General features: G+C 42.3%; 1 protein-coding gene and 1 pseudogene across 1 annotated transcript; one reads left to right on the top strand and one right to left on the bottom strand.

Moving 5' to 3' along the window:
• Window positions 1-28: 28 nt before the first annotated feature.
• Window positions 29-2,123, bottom strand: LOC119310594 (annotated as a pseudogene).
• Window positions 2,124-2,640: 517 nt separating this feature from the next.
• Window positions 2,641-13,508, top strand: LOC119312760 (tyrosine-protein kinase JAK3-like). Its single transcript, XM_037588517.1, has 19 exons — window positions 2,641-2,677; window positions 2,768-2,840; window positions 3,534-3,650; window positions 5,525-5,783; window positions 5,884-6,109; window positions 6,205-6,337; window positions 6,559-6,765; window positions 7,012-7,119; window positions 7,205-7,469; window positions 7,550-7,745; window positions 8,030-8,174; window positions 8,635-8,820; window positions 9,247-9,310; window positions 10,361-10,515; window positions 10,616-10,871; window positions 11,488-11,710; window positions 11,813-11,933; window positions 12,424-12,637; window positions 13,037-13,508. The coding sequence occupies exons 2-19, from the start codon at window positions 2,781-2,783 to the stop codon at window positions 13,099-13,101; spliced, it is 3,000 nt and encodes a 999-aa protein (XP_037444414.1). The 5' UTR covers window positions 2,641-2,677; window positions 2,768-2,780; the 3' UTR covers window positions 13,102-13,508.
• The last annotated feature ends 10,266 nt before the right edge of the window (window positions 13,509-23,774 follow it).

Here is a 23,774-nt window from a genome sequence, read left to right as displayed (position 1 = left end):
GCATATGAATGATCCAAGGTGACGTTTTTACGAGAGGTACAGTAGAATACACGACAAGTTTGTCCACAATAGTACCCAGGTTACATTTGACAGTACATATGTCTCATTTAACAGCAGATGGTCAAAACACATGTGACCATTCTGCTGCTGCATCTACCGGCGCAACCAGATGACAAATGCAATCCCGATCTTCGCCACAATACAACCAGTAGTAACAGCAGCATGCCCATACAGATTAATTGTACTTGGAAACAAAAAATTATTCCCAAAGTCAGAAAACCATTACAGCTACAGAACTAGTTGCGAACTAGAAAGAATTACTAGCCAGAACCATAAACTAAACTGGGGAACACCCAGAGGCTACTTAGTACACCACAGTCTGGAGAGGACGAAATATCATAGAAGAACATGGAGCGGACTGCGCTGTCTGGCACTGGCTGACCAAACTCGACCGCGGTCCAAGTTTCATCGGGATCTTCAGTTAGCCTCGCAAAATAAATGCAGTTACTCTTTCCTCCCCATCTTTACGGGCTCATGCAACAAAATGTAGGATTCCTTCTATCAGGGCTAACAAACAGAGCATAATTATCCAACTTCTCCAACTTCACCCACTTAGCTGGCTCGACAGAGAAGTTGAGGCGAGAGACCCTAAAGATTGCATTAGATGAGCCACCCAATCCGCCAGAGCTGGACCTTCGGTCAATCAAGAGAAGCATGTCACCACAGACCACCAACCATGAGTTCATAGGCACAAACTCCTTTTTAATTGCTATTTCTTGCATGCGGAACTCAGGTGTGAAGTGTATAGTGTGGAGCCTAAGGAGAGCATCTATGACAAAGATATCACCTTTGAAGAACACAATCTGATAGATGCGTTCATAATCAAGAGTAAGGGTGTGCTCTGACCAGGAGTTCGTTCCAACCTGCCACTCAAACATTGAATCTCTAGAGAAAAGGAGGAGGCGAGAGTTGGGTGAAATCAATGGGGCCGTAAGGATGCCTATGCCACAAAAGTACCCAAGATCATTGTTACGTGGGAGTTTGGGGGGCATCACCTTGCTACCAGTGTACACATCGACAAGGAGGCAGTGAACCTTGTAGGAGAAGATAAGATACCCATGCGAGCAGCCCAAATAGTGCATTTTATTTGGACTACTTTTAGGCACTGAACACGCAAGGGATGAGTTTTTCTTGCTAGGATCACTGAGCTGCCATTTGCAATTAGATAAAAGGATGGGCTTGATAGGGCCGCTATGTGGACGAACATAAGGACCATCTGGTTTGAAGTGGAGCGGCGGGAAGCTGAATGTATGCACAGAGAGAAAGGTAGAGACTGCAGCGCGCCAAGAGCGGCAGGTGCCAATGAATGCAAGGAAGTCATGGAATGAGTCAAACAGAGCAATAATTTCGTGAAGCATAATTTCTTGAAGCAGGCTGTCCACGAGATCTGCACAAACATGAGGTCCAGACAAAGGCAAGGAGGTAGAGGCTGAGGCAGTGGAGGCGTTCTTCGAGGTTCTCTCCACAGTAGTAACTTCTCTGCCACAGAAATTCAAGAATAGTGGATCAAAATAAAGAACTAAAACATAATTAGAGTTAATAAATACTTCAGGAGTTAAAACAGTACGAGAAATGCAGTAGGCTTTAGCTGAACAATAAGGCAAACATGAGTGTCAACTGAGACATGCCAAACTTCAATCAAAAGAAACTACTCTGGAACCACCTACACCTTGACTTTGTTTTTCTAAAATAACATACTCTAGCTATAATATCTTTGTGACATCGGAGGCGCGGCGGTGGGCGTGGCGGAGCCATCGGAGAAGAGGAGAGGGAGGGGCGGTGAGGGAGAGAGAGGAAGCGGTGGAAATAGTGCGTCTGGGCGGTGACAGGAGAGTGGGAGGCGAGTAATGAGATGTCGCCTCCGTCTCCCGTGCTGCCCAAGGCGTGCAACTGCCTCGCACGCGTGGCCGTGCCCGGCCATGCTCGCGAGAAACTGCCGATTCGGTAGTTTCCGCCGGGCCAGGCTGCAGGTTGCTTTAAGGTCCGTGCGGGCCTCAAACCGCATGCAGCCCAAGCAACCAAACAGGCTGCGTCCATCCCGCGCGGGCCTGGTTGGGCTGCATGCGGGCAACCAGACACGCCCTAAGAAACGGGTTGCATTCGCCATGCTTTTCTAATGCCAAATACTGTAGTTTTCGGGTGTTTAAGATCTTTTAGGGAAACAATTTCGTGTGCTAGAAGTCGAATATCTTATGAAATACTCCAGTACTACTGTATTCGCCATGTTCCAGGATCGGTTACAGGTTCGCAAATTGTTCTTGTAGGAAAGCTGTTGTTTATTAGGAGTTTAGGACTTCAGACATCGTGACTAGTCAGAAGTCAGAAGACATGTATTGCTTGTTGGTTTGGATTGCCAAGCATCACATCACATGCCCAGAGCCCTTTGGCTTTGGGTCAAGTCCACTCCTCCAAAAAATATGGTTCGTCTTCGTCAGCCATGATTTTAATCTGAATACGACCTGCAAGATAAGCTAAACTAATCAGTTGAAAATTGCAAGAGTGATCCAGATCTAGACTCCACCCCAATTAAAGGGCCAAGCTAAGCTACCTAGCTGCTCTTCATTCTTATCCCTTCTGGCTCTAGCTCATTGCAGCGCACCGCAAGTCGTCTTCTCAGGTAAACCAGCTCATGTACGTTCCCTTCTGTATTTCGCCCAATAATACAGCTTCTGACCAAATTCTTGCTCGGATGTGCAATTCTTCACAGCTCGAAGCCCACAATGTCATCACCACCATCGGAGCCGCTTTCTTCTTTTGGAACACCAAACTTTCCCTTTCAGGTGTGATTTAACAGTTTCAACTAGCTCTCTGGTTAATTATATACTCCATCCGTTTCTAAATATTTGTCTTTCTAGAGATTTAAACAAGTGACTACATACGGATGTATATAGACATATTTTAGAGTGTAGATTCATTCATTTTGCTTCGTATGTGGTCACTTGTTGATATCTCTAAAAAGACAAATATTTAGGAACGGAGGGAGTATACAACAAGATCCTAGTTAATCAGTAGTGCCATGGTTCTACATGTAGCTTTTGATCCCCATATCTTCACTGTACATATTGCATACGAAAGTTATCTTATCCAGACCGATTTTTATTTCTTAGTTGATAAAGGAATTTTATTTCTAAGTCGATCAAGTTGTTCATCATGAAGTCTATAGCTGAAGAAAATACAAGCTGCACAACTTGTACATTTGTACAACTAATTCCACATAATTTTTAAACTATTTAACTACCTAGATTTTGTTGGATACCAAATCGATTTCAAGATTGCTGACTTAGAATTAATAATTTCTCAATCGACATAGAAGTAGATAGTCTTTGCTGTAAAACTTCGAGGGGTTAAGAAAGTACTGCCGTGCTCGTAACTACTTCTATCTGCAAGGCTTTTCAATTTATGTAAAGTATTTTTTTTGCGGGCTAATTATGTGAAATATCAATGACACTCTTACATGCTCATTGCTCCCACAGGTCAACTCGCAAGGTACGAGTGGTGAGTCAAGGATGCCAGGATATAATTTTTTCAGGCAAGCTACATGTGATTTTTCGCAACTAATTGGCAGGGGCCAACTTGGGAAAGTTTACAAGGTATTCCATTACCTTACAGGCCTACATAGCATCTTCGACTTTTGTTGTCAAATACTCTTGTACTTATATTCTTTCCTATTCTCAAGACAAATGCAACAACAGACATTCAATAGGAGTATTTTGTTTCTGCTGATCTCTTGGTTTTGTAACTTCCTTAGGTCATCTTCAACAAGTTGTACTTGTTAATGAGGGGAGGTAGGAAATTGTTAGCTTATGATTGTACTCATAGGAATTAAAATAAAATAAAATCCTATGATCCAAATGACGATTGTGTGAGAAAAACCAAATGAAAATCCTTCAGAAGTTCTATAGAAAAATCCTACAATCCAAAGACGCCTGGGACATCAGATTTTTTGTGATGTAGAAGAAAAAGGTAACATTACTTGAAATTTTAGTGGCTTTGAATTTCTAGGTTACCGAGAGCAGCGCTGGACTGGCTGCTGTGGCATGTGCTAAAATAAATGTTTTTACTGCTCTGGGGCTGAAGAGCTAACTTAGGGTTTCTTTCCTCCTGTTTTTCTTAATGGTGGTAGTTTTAGGGTTTAGACAAGATACTGACATGCACATGATATTCAACGGAGTTCACAAATGCAAGGGTAAAACCAACGGCATATTGGCAAGAAAATGTGTTCACTAAAGTAGTGATCTAAACGTTCTTATATTTCTTTAAAGAGGAGTAGCTTACAAACAAAATTACATGTCTGAAGCCAGTTTTGCAAACAAACAGTTTGTTAGGGGTAGATAAGCAATTTTTTCGTGCAACGAACTCTTGTATATTAGGACACCTGTGAGAAATCAAATTTCTCATGAGGGGCTAGCATGTCTACTTAATAAGGTCTTGATAGTTTTAGTAACAAGGTGTTGAACATGAATCTTCTCCGAGTAAATAGCATGAATCTACCACAATTCAGGCTAGGTTTCCGAAAAACTATCGCTTTTGGAAAATTTCTTAATACCTACCACTGTTGTGGTTTTTGATTTCAGAAATCTACCATGTCGCATAGATGACTATATATGTTGGTAACATTAAGCGTGATTACACAGCTGGTGTCCACTCGTTAGGTTGACAATTAGCTTTGAACATTAGGTTGACCGTTCACAGGTTATGACAGATGGGACCCAAATATTTTTTTAAAGGCAATCAGGTACCTACATTAAAAGCAATCAGGTCCTTTGCAAAAAATTTAAAAAGCAATCAAGTCTCTGAAAAATAAAATAAAAAGCAATCAAGTCCCCGACGACGAGCTCGTCGCCGTAGCCGATGTGGGCATCGGCCGGCCTTCAGCGCTGCACTGGAGCAGTAGCCGCCGAAAGCAGCAGCAACATGGGCAAGCAGCAGCACCGTGGAGCAGCAGCGACAAGCAGTAGTGGAGGCATCAGCAAGCAGGAGCAGCTCGAGGAGGGGATGGGAGGCCGCGGCGGCCGAGGGCCAGTGTCCGTCATGGCGCACGGGGCGCAATGCGGGCTTGCTCAGATGGGGGCGGGGCAAGGAAGGGAGAGCTGGAAGGGTGTGGCGGAGCTCCAGCTCGCCGGTGAAGGTCGTCGGCTGGGCGGAAGCTCCTGCAGTGGGAATTGGGGATTTTGTCTTTTTTCATTAGGAATTTATAAGCCCCATGTGTAAGTTAACAGTCAACAAGCAGTCAAACAAACGGTTCACTTATGTGTGGGCCTCAGCTGTCATAAGATGGGTTAACCTTAATTAAACCGGTCATCAGTGTAGTGTGGTAGTTTTTTAAAATCAAAAAGCACAGAAGTGGTAGGTATTAGAAATTTTTCAAAAAGCGGTAGTTATGCTATTTACTCATCTTCTCCCTCCTCCTTGCTGCCACAAAGTAGGTTGAAGCATAAATCTAATTAACCCAGCTGTTGAATAGGCACATCTTCCAACCGGAGAAGTGGTCGCTGTGAAGCTGCTCTATCAGATGACAGGGTTTGACGACAAGAGATTCTCGAATAATTGTACACAACTTATGAGCACCAACCACAAGAATATTGTGAGATTATTGGGCTATTCATATGAAGAACATGAAGAATCACATGTGCACTATGGGACAGCCATATGTGGTGTATACATACGCAGGTTAATCGGCTTCGAGTATGTGCCTGGTGGAAATCTTTCCAATTTTATTTCAGGTGCGTGAGTGGTCTAGCACGTGTATTTATTTGCTCAACATATAATAAAAAATAGCCTCAAACATTTGCATTTTGAAAACAATTCTCTTCGGTCCCGCAGATCAACGTCTTGGATGGAGTATACGCTTCAAAATAATAAAGGGGGTCTGCGAGGGTTTACAATACCTTCATGAAGCTGGCATTGTGCACTCTAATCTCACCCCAGGTAATATTTTGCTAGATGGTGAGAAGATACCAAAAATCACAGATTTCGGTTTATCTCGGATGTTCAAGCCAGTAAACAAGAGAGCCACAATGAGTAAAACTATTTCTTATGGATGGTGGGGGTAAGTTGATGTTTCCTTGAAACACAATTGTTTGATCGACTAACTTTGGTTTTCTTTACTCTCACTTTGTATGTATCATTTGTGTTATGATGCAGTATGATACGTGAAGGAGTGGTGTCAAAAAGGTCTGACATATTTAGCTTGGGTGCTCTAATTAAAGTTATATTGACTGGAAGTACGGAAGAATCGGACATTAATTGCATGGACGGTCCTGAATGTGTTGAGCATGTACGAATAAGCTCTTTGCTTATTTAAGTTTTGAGATTATCAAGTATACGCTGTTACAAAGTGTACGCTAAATATAGTGTCTGTAAAGGAAAAAGTCTGAAATTGCTACTAATTAAAGGTTTCTCTTGATGACTTTGTTCTTCACCCTGTGCTCCGCAAAAGATTTCATTTCAAAACTTGACACTTGCTGATGTATACATGCTTGTGCACTCTCTTTGAAGGTACACAAATACTGGAGGAAACGGCTACAAGAGATAAGGAGATATCCCTCATTTGAAGCAGATTGCAAACAAGTGAGGGCTTGTATCGAAATCGCAGTAGACTGCATGCACAATGACCAACAGCAAAGGCCTCTGATTAACAATATCGTTCGTAAACTATATGAAGTAGAAGCTAAGGGAGATTACCCACCATCACAGATGGGACAGGTATGAACATTCTAGATTTGGGCTGAATGCTGACTATTGTACATAAAAGCTTTAGGTACAACTTGCATACATAGGATAATTATAGGATGCATGGTGAAAAATTGTACTGAAGTCCTTAATTGACATACACACGTACCATAGTCACCCATGTTTTAGTTTTCGACATAGTCATCAGTATGTTAATAATTAGAAGAGCAGTTCATATCCACCATTTCTAACTTCAAATATTTTGGTGTCATCTAAAAGGGCATTCATGGTTTTGAAGTAAGGAAAATGTCATTAAAAGAGTTGGAACAGATCACGAGTAATTTCTCTGAAAAACTTGGTCATGATGACTTCGGTGCTGTTTATAAGGTACAGTTAAGCGTTGCCTCTTTTTCAATGTTCATTAAGTGCAGATTCCAAAATTTTCCACGTATTAATAATAGCAGTTGAGCAGGGAAGGATTGGAGGTGGGGAAGTGATAGCTGTGAAGAGATTCGATGAGAGATTAAGAAAACTAGAGGATCAATTTGAGAGAGTGGTAAATCTTATGAGGCTCAAGCACAAAAATATAGTACGACTGATGGGCTACTGCTACGAGCCAACACAAGTACCAGTTCCTGATGAAAAGAATCCAGAAAAGACAATGTGGTGGAATATTATAGAGAATTTGGTTTGCTATGAGTTTTTGCCAAACGGAAGTCTGGACATGATATTAAATGGTATGGGTAAGAGGGTATGACAACTCAGGATAGCTCTGATTACTTTCCACTTCTCTTTACCTCTTACTTGCTTGGTGCAGACAAATCTTGCAAACTCGATTGGCAAGCTCGTCATAAAATAATACATGGCATTTGTGAGGGGTTACATCACCTTCACGTGGAATGCCAAGATGCGCCCATTGTCCATCAGGGTATAAAACCTACCAATATTTTGTTAGATGATGGCATGGTTCCAAAGCTAGGGGATTTCTACACTTCAATGGCTGTCACGCCAAGGTAACCAACGGTTCAGAAAATTCATTGAGAATCTGGGATCAACTGGTAACCGGCCGGCTCAACCCTTTAAACTCACTTAACTTAAGCACTGAAATCTGAAATACTAGTAAGCCGGGAAAGCAAGTTGAATACTGGCCCGCTTTAAGGAGAAATGAGAATGTGCCACTGGTTTTGTGGGTGCAATGCTGCTTCGCAGGAATCCATTTCCGCCTTCATATTTTGTGTACTTCTATTCGAGTCCCATGATCTTTCAATAATGAAACATTCGAATGTTTGTTGTGCAGATGTTACATAGCACCAGAGTCCATGGACAACGGTAAAATTACACTCAAGTCGAATGTATACAGTCTGGGTGTTATGATACTAGAGATCTCGACCAGAGATAAGTGTCGTAATGAAGAATCCTCAAGCCGGTCTTATATCAATAATGTAATGCTTCAGAAACTAACCTTGGATGAAAGAGTTATTGAACACAGAAAATGATGAATTAATTGCCTTTTGTAAATATTGTTACATAGTACTTCTTACCTTTTTTCTATTTGATGTTTTGGACTTTGCATGCTTAAAAGCACAAGGCAGCCACATGCTCCTACTAAAAATCTATCTTTTCTATCACTAATTAATTGTGCTTGTCGCCTAGATCAGCCCCTCTTAGCGACTGACAAACTAACAACAATATAGTCTTTAAATATCGCTTGTCACAAAGTCTTGAATAGTGTACAGTAAGTAATCCTGTTTCACCAAATCATATATACACAGTTTTCATTCAAATAGATAAAGGAACAAGAAAATATATTTATTAAAGAAGAGGGAAACATCTTATTTTTTGTCTGATATACAGATAAAAGTGCATATGACTCTGACAAAGCTGCTTGTTCCAATGAATCAGGTGCTAAAAAGTCGGACGCAAAATTCCTACGTTGCATCAAAGTACCCTTCACTTGAAGCGGGTTTCATCCAACAAGTGGAGAGTTGGATTATAATAGGGCTAAAATGTGTGGAGATCCAACCTGAAAGTAGGCCTACTATAGGGCAAATAATGCATTTTCTTAACACAGAGTCTTCCAATGCCGAGGTACTACCGTCAGATTTTACTAATTCTCTTAATTTTAAAAATTTGCATCTCATAATTCCCAAGTCAAGTAGTCAGCATATTAATCAATTAATGGCAGGAACATCTGTAATCTGAGAGGAACCACACATGGCTAGTGTCTGAGCTCAGATATTTAAACTAGCTCGATGAAGTTTGAACCCATTTTGACATGTGAGACTATAAATTTTGTTGTATCCCATAACCATCATGGTCCAATTAGGCAGGATTAGTAAATATTACGTGGATTGAAATACTGTTCTGCGATAGAATATTCCGAGGGTTGCTGGTTCAATTTGTTGTTGCTTTGTTGCGATATGTCATTTCATCTTGTTTCACCCTTGTTGGAAAACCTGGATGTGTTATCTGTGTATCAGGTTTATACATTGTAATCCTTTTTTTCCTGGATAGTTTTACCACTGGGGGGAATTCAGACTTTCTTCTGAAAGCACCATCACCTTATGGCCTTCTTCAGGTTAGTGATATCCCAAATATTCTTATTACCCGTGTGTTATATTTAGAAACGATGTATCAATTCCACTTCCACAAGAAGGAACTGATACCATATTGGTCTCTCATTAGTGGAAAATCACCATGCGGACTCGCTTGAGTGTGGCTATCTCCGGTGGGCTATACCACCTCAAGATCCACCATTGAGTCACATATTTTTCATCATCTAGTACAATGATACACAATATAGAGACGAAACATACATGAATCTCAAGCCACATAATCTGGCGGTGGGCTATACCCCAAGATCCACCTTTGATTTCTGCATTGAGATTCACATATTTTTCACCATCTTCATTTTAGCACATAATGATTTCACGTCTTAATGACGTAAATCCTACAGTGTTGTCATCTGCAAAACAAGGTTAACACGGTCTCAATTATATTGTCACTTAATTGTTAATTCATTTTCATTGTCTAACATGCATAAAGATGAATTAAAGCAATCTAAATATGAATTGTTCTGCCATAGTTAGTGCCTTGATGAACAGTGTACATTATAAAATGTGTAAATCTGAAAGCACAACCTAACGGTAGATTTTAGGGGGGGGGGGGTATAGCCATGGTGGTAAATGGTATGGAGTACTAGTTAGCATGCACATACACAGTAAACACCAATATTATTTTTTGCAGATATTCTAATTCATCGGGTTGGTGGAATACTAAATGCTTGCTCAAAATTCCACATGAACAAGGTGCTTGGCATGAGTGCCAGTTTTCTTAGGGATAATTTATAGCTGGGCACTTGGGCTGGAATGTAAAACAGGAGTGGGTTGCTACAATACTGCAGAAACCTTTTTCAAGGAAACTTCTAAATTACATTTGATCGAACTTATTATATATGGTCATTATAAGCCACATGTGGCATTAAAAATTCATGATTCAAGGTGTTGAAACAGTTCATTTTGAATTTTAATAGAAATTTCTTGTTTACGAACATCATGTCGTACAAGTTTACACTGAGAAACTATATTAATGTGTACTTGAGTTATTTGAGAGGTTTTTTCTATTTTAGAAATGGCTGATCATGCAAGTGAACTGGCTGTCCTTGAGAGCATGTTGAGTGATGCGAGTGTAGAGCCCACAAGGCTATCATATTCACTTATCAAATCCATTACAAGAAATTTCTCTCAAGTGATTGGCCGTGGTGGGTATGGAGTTGTTTACTTGGTATGATTTGTTCTTGATGGCCCCATAAATGATAAATTTGTACAGTATATATTTGCTTGGAGTAAAATGTTAATGCCAATCCTGATGCTATGTAAAACAGGGATATCTTCCAAATGGCAAAGTCGCTGTGAAGAAGCTTTCCATACTGCAGGAATTTTCTGATGAGCAATTTCTTGACGAGATCAAATGTTTGAAAAAGGCAAAGCATAATAATATAGTCAGATATCTAGGCTATTGTGCAGATTCACACGGTGAACTGTTGGAATTCAATGGAAGAAATGTGATAGCAGAGGTGCCACAGAGGTTGCTCTGCTTTGAGTATGCTCCTAATGGGAACCTTCAATATTATATTAAAGGTGCAAAGCTTCACGAACATTAATATCCCCATCTGTATTTATTGTATAATCAATACTAGCTTTACAGTTTCAAAATCATTACCTTAGGTGTTTCCAATCATGTATGTATTGCTTAATTTTGGAGCAGGATCCAACTTTAGATCATGCCTTAAAAAATGAACAATATCTATAATCAATCTCAAAATTAAATGTAGCTCACAGTTACTGCCCCTTCTTTCTGTACAACACAAAATAGTTCCTCATGGGAGAGTAACATTTGTCAAACCATCTAGCGTAGTAAGTATTTAAAAATAAATAAATCAGATTGTAGCAATATGTTGTGAAATTCGCATGTATTGTTGGTTACATGTTGTTAGTATCTCTTCGGAATGTCACTTGTAGATTGGGAAGTGTACCTAAATTTATGTGTTTTGTTTACAAGCTAATTCTTAGGGATAGATAAAAAAATTGGATGTACCAATCAAAGTTGTCAGTTATTGCAATATACAACCTAAAGATCTGTCTTCGACCACTCCGTTGTCTCACATCTCTTTCCTCAAAGGCTATCTTGCAAATAAAAATTATATGGAAGGCAAGCAGGTTCTAAAATACAAATGCTCTTTTATCACCTTTGCAGAGAAATCTCATGGAGACAACTGGCAAATACGTTACCAATTGATTAAGGGGATTTGTCTTGGTTTACAGTATCTTCATAATCAGCGCATTAATCATTTGGATCTGAAGACTGAGAATATTCTTTTGGATGCTCAGATGGAGCCAAAAATCACTGACTTTGGTTTGTCAAGATTCTTCGATGACGGGCAATCCAGACAGTTTACTAAAATCATCCGTGGAACACTGTAAGCTAAGCCACTTTGAGTGTTTTTTTCTTCTCGATGTCAAGTAAGTAAAATCTTCTTTATGTCATATTTACTCAAGTTGATTATTATATTGTCACGCAGGGGGTGGATGGCACCAGAAATCATAAACAATGGGGAAATGTCATTCAAGGCAGACATATATGGTCTGGGTAATATACTCATTAAACTATTAACGAGGAATAATGACGATGACTCCGACAATGTAAGCAGAACCTACATAACCATATCGGACGATATTGTTTAATTATGGAAAATTTTACTATTCTATACTACAATTTAGTGACATAAAATAGGGGGATTTGAAAAAAAAATGTTACATAGTAGTTTGTTCTTTGTTAAAAATAGCATGTCTTGTATCAATGTGTTATGTGGTCTAGCTGTAGCAACAACTAGTTGTCAAAGCTAATTGTTGTGATCTGACGACAATCAGTGTGCATGCAGTCTAATTGTATCAAGGAAGACAAAAGTTTCTTAGTTTGTTGTTATATGGAGACACAAAATAACAATAATTAGATATTTACATTTACACGGCGTGAGGTGACTTATTGTGACCAAAACTAACTAGTTGTCAGTTTTGACTTTGGCGAAAGAAATGTCTGGAAATGATGTGTATTGACTATTACTCTATAAGTACTCTCACTTCATTCATCATATGGATGTTGATATGTTTACTGTATGTTTGAACTTTGCAGTGGCAGAAATCACTAGAGGTGGGCTGCACACAAGAGAAAATGTGCGTTGAAATAGCTCGAAAGTGTGTCAAGTATGACCAGTATGAGAGGCCCACGGTAGATGACATTGTCCATATGCTGAATGAGACGGAGGACACTGTCCAAGATGAGTCGTCTCTTTTTATCCAACAATGGGGAAACGACCCATCACCGATGGCTTTCCATGTACTACAAGGTATGGCCATTCAAGGCAAAGATAAATATCGCTCGAATCTCTTGTTGTATAATTATTATATATTGGGATTTATTTGGTGTATATGAGTTACTCCTTCTCTCTCAATTTATAAGGTGTGCGCGTACCCCTAGGTCATCAATTTGACCAACCTAATAGAAGTCATATATTACAAAAAACATATCATTATAAACTTCAGATGTTCTATTTTCAAATGATATAATTTTTGTGTTATATAGTTTATATTACGGTGATAAAATTGACAACCTAGGTATACGCGCAGGACTTGTAAACTGAAACGGAGGGAGTAGTTACACTCATTTTTTGGCGCATATGAGCATTTGAGACTGTTTGTTACTCTTCCTGTGTTGTCTTGTGACGAAACACTTGGCTGGTCTGCAGAAGGGGCACCGCGAAGAGATGCCATTCAGGACTTCCAACTGGAGTCCACCCTGCTTGAAGACTGAAGACGCCAAGAGACTTCTCTCCCAGTGGATAAGCCGTGCTTGTGACTTTGATACGGTGATCTATTTTCTATTTCGAGCTGTTCAGAGTGCGAGTTTGTCCGAGACTGCTCGGCTCATCAAACCTACTCCCTCCGTTCCGAATTACTTGTCGCACGTGTTCCGAATTACTTGTCGCACGTATGGATGTATCTAGATGTATTTTAGTTCTAGATACATCCATTTCAGCGACGAGTAATTTGGAACTGAGGGAGTAGCTACTTGGTCTCAGTGCTTCTTGGTTGTATCACTACCTACACCTTTTCCCTTTCGGGATATAGTGGGGTGCTTGTTTTGGTCGCCTCTGAACTTTGCATGGGCTGTTTGCCGGGCCCCTTCTTCTCCTATCTACTCCGTATATACGTATGAATTCCTCCTGCATGGTTTGATATTTTTTTTTGGTTTAAACTGTTCAGCCGCGGTGTCGCCTCTGTTTTCCTCCGTCTCTATGGTCTCTCTGCTTGCTTACTTGCTTGCCGGACATCAGCACCAGTACTCAACTTGTGATGATGCATGCGGTACATGTTTGTTGTTCAGAACGGCATACGTCTTTTTCCCGTGATTTAAATCCATTGATTAGCGAGGATAAGCAAGCTTTAAAAGGGAGGAAAATGATCATCTAATTCTATGCTGTCAAGATGTAGTATGCCATTCAGACAAAAAGTGTCGTTGTCGAGACACGCGATCGAGCAAGGGAGATCAGAGAGAGAGCGCGATGAACACGAACGAGGGAGAGAGAGTGGTTTTGTGCCGCCGTCAACTGCGCAGCTTTTTTGTTCTGTTTCATTCCTTTATGAGATTACACAAAGAAGCTAACTACCTCCCGGCCGAGCTGCCATGATCAGCGTCTGTCGCCCCATCCAGCGACTGCGTCACATAGCTCAAGCCAACGACCGGGAGAGAAAGAAGGAGAGGAGAGGGGCGTGCTAGATGCAGCTCTCCACTACGTGCGTGCATGCGCATGTCACATCTGACCATGCACAAGCATTATTTGAACAGCAAAAGAGAACTACGTTGAATGCATGAGATCAGTCTAGGGAAAACATTTCACCCCCCTAATCTCATTGCTCCAAGCTGATCACCCCAAGTCTCTGTCTCATCTCGATGAAATTAACTCGTCTCAGCGCCTTGGTGAGTGCATCAGCCAGTTGATCTTGTGTACCCACATGATCGATCTCCACTTGCTCCTTGTCCATGCAATCCCTGACAAAGTGGAACTTCACGTCTATGTGTTTGCTTCAGTCATGGTGGACTGGATTTTTGCTCAAAGCTATGGCTGACTTGTTGTCTACTTGCAGTTTGAACCTCGCAGGTGAGACCCCAGTTATATCCCCCAACAGCCTGCTCAACCACAACCCTTGACATGTCGCAGCAGCAATGGCCACATACTCCGCCTTACATGAAGAAAGAGCAACTATCTTCTGCTTCTGAGAACTCCAGGTGATCAGATTCTTGCCAAGGTAGAAAACATGCCCAAAAGTGCTCTTGCAGTCGCCGACGTCGCCGGCGTGGTCGCTGTCGCTTCCGAGCAGTCTGGCGGTGCACTGGCCTCTCTTGTAGCTGCAGCCATAGTGTTTGGTGCCCTTTACATACCTCAGAATTTGCTTGACTGCTGCCCAGTGATGTGTGTTGGGCTTCTCCATGAACCGACTGACGATGCCGACAGAATGTGCTACGTCAGGCCGGGTGTTCACCAGATAGCGCAGGCTCCCAGTCACCCTGCGATACAGAGTGGCATCAAAGGGCTCACCGTCATCTTCTTTCTTGAACTTGAGGCGACATTCCATAGGTGTGTGACAGCTGTTGCAGCCCACCATGTTAGCCATCTCCAATATCTTCTCAGCATAGCTCTTCTGACTAAGTGCAATGCCATTGCTGCTTTGCTCCACTTCTATGCCCAAGTAGTAGCTCAGCTTGCCAAGATCGCTCATTTTGAAAAGTTGTTGCATCTGTTGCTTGAAGGAAGCTATGTCCGCTGCATTTGTGCCAGTGATAATCAGATCATCCACATAAACTGCCACCAGCAGGTACGAGTGCGCGTCGCCGCGTCGGTAAACGACATGTTCCAGCGGACTACGCACGAAGCCGAGAGCAGCCAATGACTCGTCCAGCTTTGCATACCAAGCGCGCGGGGCCTGATGTAGTTCGTACAGTGCCTTGCGAAGGCGCAACACACTTTCCTCCTTGCCGGCGACCTCGTATCCCGGCGGCTGAGCGACAAATACCTCCTCTGAGAGATCACCATTGAGAAAAGCAGACTTCACGTCCATGTGATGAACTTCCTAGCTGGAGTGTGCAGCAAGAGCCAGCAGCAGCCGCATGGTCTCTATGCATGCAACGGGAGCAAAAACCTCCTCAAAATCCACCCCCTGATGACGCTGGACATACCCCTTTGCGACGAGGGTAGCCTTATGTTTGACAATGTTGCCCGCCGGATCACGCTTGAGGCGATATACCCACTTCAGGCCGATCGCTTTGTGTCCAGCTGGGAGAACAGCGCTGGCTTCAGCAGCCGCGCTAAAATACAGCCTGCGCGCGTAGCTCCAGCGACGTGCTAAAATGCAGCGCGCGCGAGCAGCCCACGCATGTCACATTTGTTGCATTTTGGACACAAAATAAATTTCACATAGATAAAAAAACGATACAAAGTTCATAGCATAGATAGATAAAACAGAACTACAGTGCAACTACATAAAATTAAACTACGGTGCAACTAGATAAACTATGGTGCAGCTAGAACTACTCCGAGTCCTCATCATCATCCTGATCCTCCGTTGTGTTGTCCGAGGTATCGATCCATATGTCGTCCCAACGTTCATCGTCTGACGTGAAGATCCACCTCCCACCTGCTTCAACCATATCGCACTGCGATATCACCAATGCCTTCCGCCGACGCCGGTCCGTCCGCTCCCCGCGGCGCCTTGCCGTCCTCTCCGCCCAGTAGGCGCGCTCATTGGCGACGTCCTCCGGATGGCGCCGGCGCCACTCTGCCATGGCTCGCTCGTCCTCCTCGGCAATGAGGAGGCGGCGCTGCCGCCGAAGGTGGTCCGCACGATCCTGGTGTTGGGGAACGTAGTAATTTCAAAAAATTTCCTATGCACACGCAAGATCATGTGATGCATAGCAACGAGGGAGAGAGTATTGTCTACGTACCCAACGCAGACCGACTGCGGAAGCGATGACACGACGTAGAGGAAGTAGTCGTACGTCTTCACGATCCAACCGATCAAGCACCGAAACTACGGCACCTCCGAGTTCGAGCAAACGTTCAGCTCGATGACGATCCCCGGACTCCGATCCAGCAAAGTGTCGGGGAAGAGTTCCGTCAGCACGACGGCGTGGTGACGATCTTGATGAACTACAGCAGCAGGGCTTCGCCTAAACTCCGCTACAGTATTATCGAGGAATATGGTGGCAGGGGGCACCACACACGGCTAAGGAACAGATCACGTGGATCAACTTGTGTGTTCTAGAGGTGCCCCCTGCCTCCGTATATAAAGGATGGAGGAGGAGGAGGCCGGCCAAGGCAAAGGTGCGGCCAGGATAGGGAGTCCTACTAGGACTCCAAGTCCTAGTAGGAGTCCACCAAGAGGGGAGGAAGGGAGAAGGAATAGGAGGAGAAGGAGAGGTGGCCGGCCCCCTTTTTCCCTAGTCCAATTCGGACCAAAGGGGAGGGGGGGCGCAGCAGCCTTTTTCCTCTTCCCACTAAAGCCCATCAAGGCCCATTACTTCTCCCGTAACTACCCGGTACTCCGAAAAATACCCGAATCATTCGGAACCTTTCCGATGTCCGAATATAGTCGTCCAATATATCGATCTTTACGTCTCGACCATTTCGAGACTCCTCGTCATGTCCCCGATCTCATCCGGGACTCCGAACTCCTTCGGTACATCAAAACTCATAAACTCATAATATAACTGTCATCGAAACCTTAAGCGTGCGGACCCTACGGGTTCGAGAACAATGTAGACATGACCGAGACACGTCTCCGGTCAATAACCAATAGCGGGACCTGGATGCCCATATTGGCTCCTACATATTCTACGAAGATCTTTAATACTACCAGGACTAAGTTCATGATAAATTAAAGTTCAATTAATCATATTACTTAAGAACTCCCACTTAGATGACATCCCTCTAATCATCTAAGTGATCACGTGATCCAAATCAACTAAACCATGTCCGATCATCACGTGAGATGGAGTAGTTTCATCGGTGAACATCATTATGTTGATCATATCTACTATATGATTCACGCTCGACCTTTCGGTCTCCGTGTTCCGATGCCATATCTGTATATGCTTGGCTCGTCAAGTATAACCTGAGTATTCCGCGTGTGCAACTGTTTTGCACCCGTTGTATTTGAACGTAGAGCCTATCACACCCGATCATCACGTGGTGTCTCAGCACGAAGAACTTTCGCAACGGGGCATACTCAGGGAGAACACTTCTTGATAATTTAGTGAGAGATCATCTTATAATGCTACCGTCAAACAAAGCAAGATAAGATGCATAAAAAGATAAACATCACATGCAATCAATATAAGTGATATGATATGGCCATCATCATCTTGTGCTTGTGATCTCCATCTCCGAAGCACCGTCATGATCACCATCGTCACCGGCGCGACACCTTGATCTCCATCGTAGCATCGTTGTCGTCTCGCCAATCTTATGCTTCCACGACTATCACTACCGTTTAGTAATAAAGTAAAGCATTACATCGCGATTGCATTGCATACAATAAAGCGACAACCATATGGCTCCTGCCAGTTGCCGATAACTTGGTTACAAAACATGATCATCTCATACAATAAAATTCAGCATCATGCCTTGACCATATCACATCACAACATGCCCTGCAAAAACAAGTTAGACGTCCTCTCATTTGTTGTTGCATGTTTTACGTGGCTGCTACGGGCTTAAGTAAGAACCAATCTCACCTACGCATCAAAACCACAACGATAGTTTGTCAAATAGACTCCGTTTTAACCTTCGCAAGGATCGGACGTAGCCACACTCGGTTCAACTAAAGTTGGAGAGACAGTCGCCCGCAAGCCATCTATGTGCAAAGCACGTCGAGGGAACCGGTCTCGCTAAAGCGTACGCGTAAGGTTGGTCCGGGTCGTCTCGTCCAACAATACCACCGAACCAAAGTATGACATGCTGGTAGGCAGTATGACTTGTATCGTCCACAACTCACTTGTGTTCTACTCATGCATATAACATCAACATAAATAACCTAGGCTCGGATGCCACTGTTGGGGAACGTAGTAATTTCAAAAAATTTCCTACGCACACGCAAGATCATGTGATGCATAGCAACGAGGGAGAGAGTATTGTCTACGTACCCAACGCAGACCGACTGCGGAAGCGATGACACGACGTAGAGGAAGTAGTCGTACATCTTCACGATCCAACCGATCAAGCACCGAAACTATGGCACCTCCGAGTTCGAGCACACGTTCAGCTCGATGACGATCCCCGGACTCCGATCCAGCAAAGTGTCGGGGAAGAGTTCCGTCAGCACGACGGCGTGGTGACGATCTTGATGAACTACAGCAGCAGGGCTTCGCCTAAACTCCGCTACAGTATTATCGAGGAATATGGTGGCAGGGGGCACCGCACACGGCTAAGGAACAGATCACGTGGATCAACTTGTGTGTTCTAGAGGTGCCCCCTGCCTCCGTATATAAAGGATGGAGGAGGAGGAGGCCGGCCAAGGCAAAGGTGCGGCCAGGATAGGGAGTCCTACTAGGACTCCAAGTCCTAGTAGGAGTCCACCAAGAGGGGAGGAAGGGAGAAGGAATAGGAGGAGAAGGAGAGGTGGTCGGCCCCCTTTTCCCTAGTCCAATTCGGACCAAAGGGGAGGGGGGCGCAGCAGCCTTTTTCCTCTTCCCACTAAAGCCCATCAAGGCCCATTACTTCTTCCGTAACTACCCGGTACTCCGAAAAATACCCGAATCATTCGGAACCTTTCCGATGTCCGAATATAGTCGACCAATATATCGATCTTTATGTCTCGACCATTTCGAGACTCCTCGTCATGTCCCTGATCTCATCCGGGACTCCGAACTCCTTCGGTACATCAAAACTCATAAACTCATAATATAACTGTCATCGAAACCTTAAGCGTGCGGACCCTACGGGTTCGAGAACAATGTAGACATGACCGAGACACGTCTCCGGTCAATAACCAATAGCGGGACCTGGATGCCCATATTGGCTCCTACATATTCTACGAAGATCTTTATCGGTCAGACCGCATAACAACATACGTTGTTCCCTTTGTCATCGGTATGTTACTTGCCCGAGATTCGATCCTCGGTATCCAATACCTAGTTCAATCTCGTTACCAGCAAGTCTCTTTACTTGTTCCGTAATACATCATCTCACAACTAACATATTAGTTGTAATGCTTGCAAGGCTTATGTGATGTGTATTACCGAGAGGGCCCAGAGATACCTCTCCGACAATCGGAGTGACAAATCCTAATCTCGAAATACGCCAACCCAACATCTACTTTTGGAGACACCTGTAATGCTCCTTTATAATCACCCAGTTACGTTGTGACGTTTGATAGCACCCAAAGTGTTCCTCCGGCAAACGGGAGTTGCATAATCTCATAGTCATAGGAGCATGTATAAGTCATGAAGAAAGCAATAGCAACATACTAAACGATCGTGTGCTAAGCTAACGGAATGGGTCATGTCAATCAGATCATTCAACTAATGATGTGACCTCGTTAATCAAATAACAACTCATTGTTCATGGTTAGGAAACATAACCATCTTTGATTAACGAGCTAGTCAAGTAGAGGCATACTAGTGACACTCTGTTTGTCTATGTATTCACACATGTATTATGTTTCCGGTTAATACAATTCTAGCATGAATAATAAACATTTATCATGATTATAAGGAAATATATAATAACTTTATTATTGCCTCTAGGGCATATTTCCTTCAGTCTCCCACTTGCACTAGAGTCAATAATCTAGTTCACATCGCCATGTGATTTAACAGCAATAGTTCACATCACCTTGTGATTAACACCCATAGTTCACATCAATATGTGATCTACACCCAAAGGGTTTACTAGATTCAGTAATCTAGTTCACATCGCTTATGTGATTAACACCCAAAGAGTACTAAGGTGTGATCATGTTTTGCTCGTGAGAGAAGCTTAGTCAACGGGTCTGTCACATTCAGAGCCGTATGTATTTTGCAAATATTCTATGTCTACAATGCTCTGTACGGAGCTACTCTAGCTAATTGCTCCCACTTTCAATATGTATCTAGATCGAGACTTAGAGTCATCCAGATCTGTGTCAAAACTTGCATCGACGTAACCCTTTACGACGAACCTTTTTGTCACGTCCATAATCGAGAAACATATCCTTATTTCACTAAGGATAATTCTGACCGCTGTCCAGTGATCTACTCCTAGATCACTATTGTACTCCCTTGCCAAATCAGTGCAGGGTATGCAATAGATCTGGTACACAGCATGACATACTTTATAAAACCTATGGCCAAGGCATAGGGAATGACTTTCATTCTTTTTCTATCTTCTGCCGTGGTCGGGCTTTGAGTCTTACTCAACTTCACACCTTGCAACACAGGCAAGAACTCCTTCTTTGACTGTTCCATTTTGAACTATTTCAAAAATTTATCAAGGTATGTATTCATTGAAAAAAATTTATCAAGCGTCTTGATCTATCTATATAGATCTTGATGCTCAATGTGCAAGCAGCTTCACCGAAGTCTTTCATTGAAAAACTTTTATTCACGTATCCCTTTATGCTATCCAGAAATTCTATATCATTTCCAATCAGCAATATGTCATCCACATATAATATCAGAAATGCTGTAGTGCTCCCACTCACTTTCTTGTAAATACAGGCTTCACCGCAAGTCTGTATAAAACTATATGCTTTGATCAACTCATCAAAGCGTATATTCCAACTCCGAGATGCTTGTACCAGTCCATAGATGGATTGCTGGAGCTTGCATATTTTGTTAACACCTTTAGGATCGACAAAACCTTCTAGTTGCATCATATACAACTCTTCTTTAATAAATCCATTAAGGAATGCAGTTTTGTTTATCCATTTGCCAGATTTCATAAAATGTGGCAATTGCTAACATGATTCGAACAGACTTAAGCATAGATACGAGTGAGAAACTCTCATCGTAGTCAACACCTTGAATTTGTCGAAAACCTTTTTTTGCGACAATTCTAGCTTTGTAGATAGTAACACTACTATCAGCGTCCGTCTTCCTCTTGAAGATCCATTTATTCTCAATTGCTTGCCGATCATCGGGCAAGTCAACCAAAGTCCATACTTTGTTCTCATACATGGATCCCATCTCAGATTTCATGGCTTCAAGCCACTTTGCGGAATCTGGGCTCACCATCGCTTCTTCATAGTTCATAGGTTCATCATGATCTAGTAGCATGACTTCCAGAAAAAGATTATCGTACCACTCTGGTGCGGATCTTACTCTGGTTGATCTATGAGGTTCAGTAGTATCTTATTCTGAAGTTTCATGATTATCATCATTAGCTTCCTCACTAACTGGTGTAGGTGTCACAGAAACAGTTTTCTGTGATGTACTACTTTCCAATAAGGGAGCAGGTACAGTTACCTCGTCAAGTTCTACTTTCCTCCCACTCACTTCTTTCGAGAGAAACTCCTTCTCAAGAAAGTTTCCGAATTTAGCAACAAAAGTCTTGCCTTCGGATCTGTGATAGAAGGTGTATCCAATAGTTTCCTTTGGATATCCTATGAAGACACATTTCTCCGATTTGGGTTCGAGCTTATTAGGTTGAAGCTTTTTCACATAAGCATCGCAGCCCCAAACTTTAAGAAACGACAACTTTGGTTTCTTGCCAAACCACAGTTCATAAGGCGTCGTCTCAACGGATTTAGATGGTGCCCTATTTAACGTGAATGCGGCTGTCTCTAATGCATAACTCCAAAGCGATAGTGGTAGATCGGTAAGAGACATCATAGATTGCACCATATCTAATAAAGTACGGTTATGACGTTCGGACACACCATTATGCTGTGGTGTTTCATGTGGCATGAGTTTGTGAAACTATTCCACATTGTTTTAATTGAAGACCAAACTCGTAACTCAAATATTTTACCTCTGCGATCATATCGTAGAAACTTTTATTTTCTTGTCACGATGATTTTCCACTTCACTCTGAAATTCTTTGAACTGTTCAAATGTTTCAGACTTATGTTTCATCAAGTAGATATACTCATATCTGCTCAAATCATCTGTGAAGGTCAGAAAATAATGATACCTGCTGCAAGCCTTAATATTCACCGGACCACATACATCAGTATGTATGATTTCCAACAAATCTATTGCTCGCTTCATTGTTCCGAAGAACCGAGTTTTAGTCATCTTGCCCATGAGGCATGGTTCGCAAGCATCAACTGATTCATAATCAAGTGATTCCAAAAGCCCATCAGTATGGAGTTTCTTCATGCGCTTTACACCAATATGACCTAAACGGCAGTGCTACAAACAAGTTGCACTTATCATTATTAACTTTGCATCTTTTGGTTTCAATATTATGATTATGTGTATCACTACGATCGAGATCCAACGAACTATTTTCATTGGGTGTGTAACCATATAAGGTTTCATTCATGTAAACAGAACAACAATTTATTCTCTTACTTAAATGAATAACCATATTACAATAAACATGATCAAATCATATTCATGCTCAACGCAAACACCAAATAACACTTATTCAGGTTCAACACTAATCCTGAAAGTATAGGGAGTGTGCGACGATGATCATATCAATCTTGGAACCACTTCCAACACACATCGTCACTTCACCCTTAACTAGTCTCTGTTTATTCTGCAACTCCCGTTTCGAGTTACTAATCTTAGCAACTGAACTAGTATCAAATACTGAGGGGTTGCTATAAACACTAGTAAAGTACACATCAATAACATGTATATCAAATATACTTATGTTCACTTTGCCATCCTTCTTCTCCGCCAATCACTTGGGGTAGATCCGCTTCCAGTGACCAGTCCCTTTGCAGTAGAAGCACTTAGTCTCAGGCTTAGGACCAGACTTGGGCTTCTTCACTTGAGCAGCAACTTGCTTGCTGTTCTTCTTGAAGTTCCCCTTCTTCCCTCTGCCCTTTTCTTGAAACTAGTGATCTTGTCAACCATCAACACTTGATGTTTTTCTTGATTTCTACCTTCGTTGATTTCAGCATCACGAAGAGCTTGGGAGTTGTTTTCGTTATCCCTTTGCATATTATAGTTCATCACGAAGTTCTACTAACTTGGTGATGGTGACTAGAGAATTCTATCAATCACTATTTTATCTGGAAGATTAACTCCCACTTGATTCAAGCGATTGTAGTACCCAGACAATCTGAGCACATGCTCACTAGTTGAGCGATTCTCCTCCATCTTTTAGCTATAGAACTTGTTGGAGACTTCATATCTCTCAACTCGGGTATTTGCTTGAAATATTAACTTCAACTCCTGGAACATCTCATATGCTCCATGACGTTCAAAACGTCTTTGAAGTCCCGATTCTAAGCCGTTAAGCATGGTGCACTTAAACTATCAAGTAGTCATCATAT

This window comes from Triticum dicoccoides, chromosome 5B (assembly GCF_002162155.2).
Source record: "Triticum dicoccoides isolate Atlit2015 ecotype Zavitan chromosome 5B, WEW_v2.0, whole genome shotgun sequence".
NCBI lineage: Eukaryota > Viridiplantae > Streptophyta > Magnoliopsida > Poales > Poaceae > Triticum > Triticum dicoccoides.
This window is presented reverse-complemented; position numbering and strand designations above follow the sequence as displayed.

Bases quoted from the DNA above. Each gene is read 5' to 3' on its own strand.
- LOC119312760 (XM_037588517.1), top strand. From the start codon at position 2,781: ATGTCATCACCACCATCGGAGCCGCTTTCTTCTTTTGGAACACCAAAC. The intron at 11,711-11,812 runs GTAAGCTAAGCC...ATTGTCACGCAG, and splicing joins AAAATCATCCGTGGAACACT to GGGGTGGATGGCACCAGAAA. The intron at 12,638-13,036 runs GTATGGCCATTC...GCTGGTCTGCAG, and splicing joins GGCTTTCCATGTACTACAAG to AAGGGGCACCGCGAAGAGAT.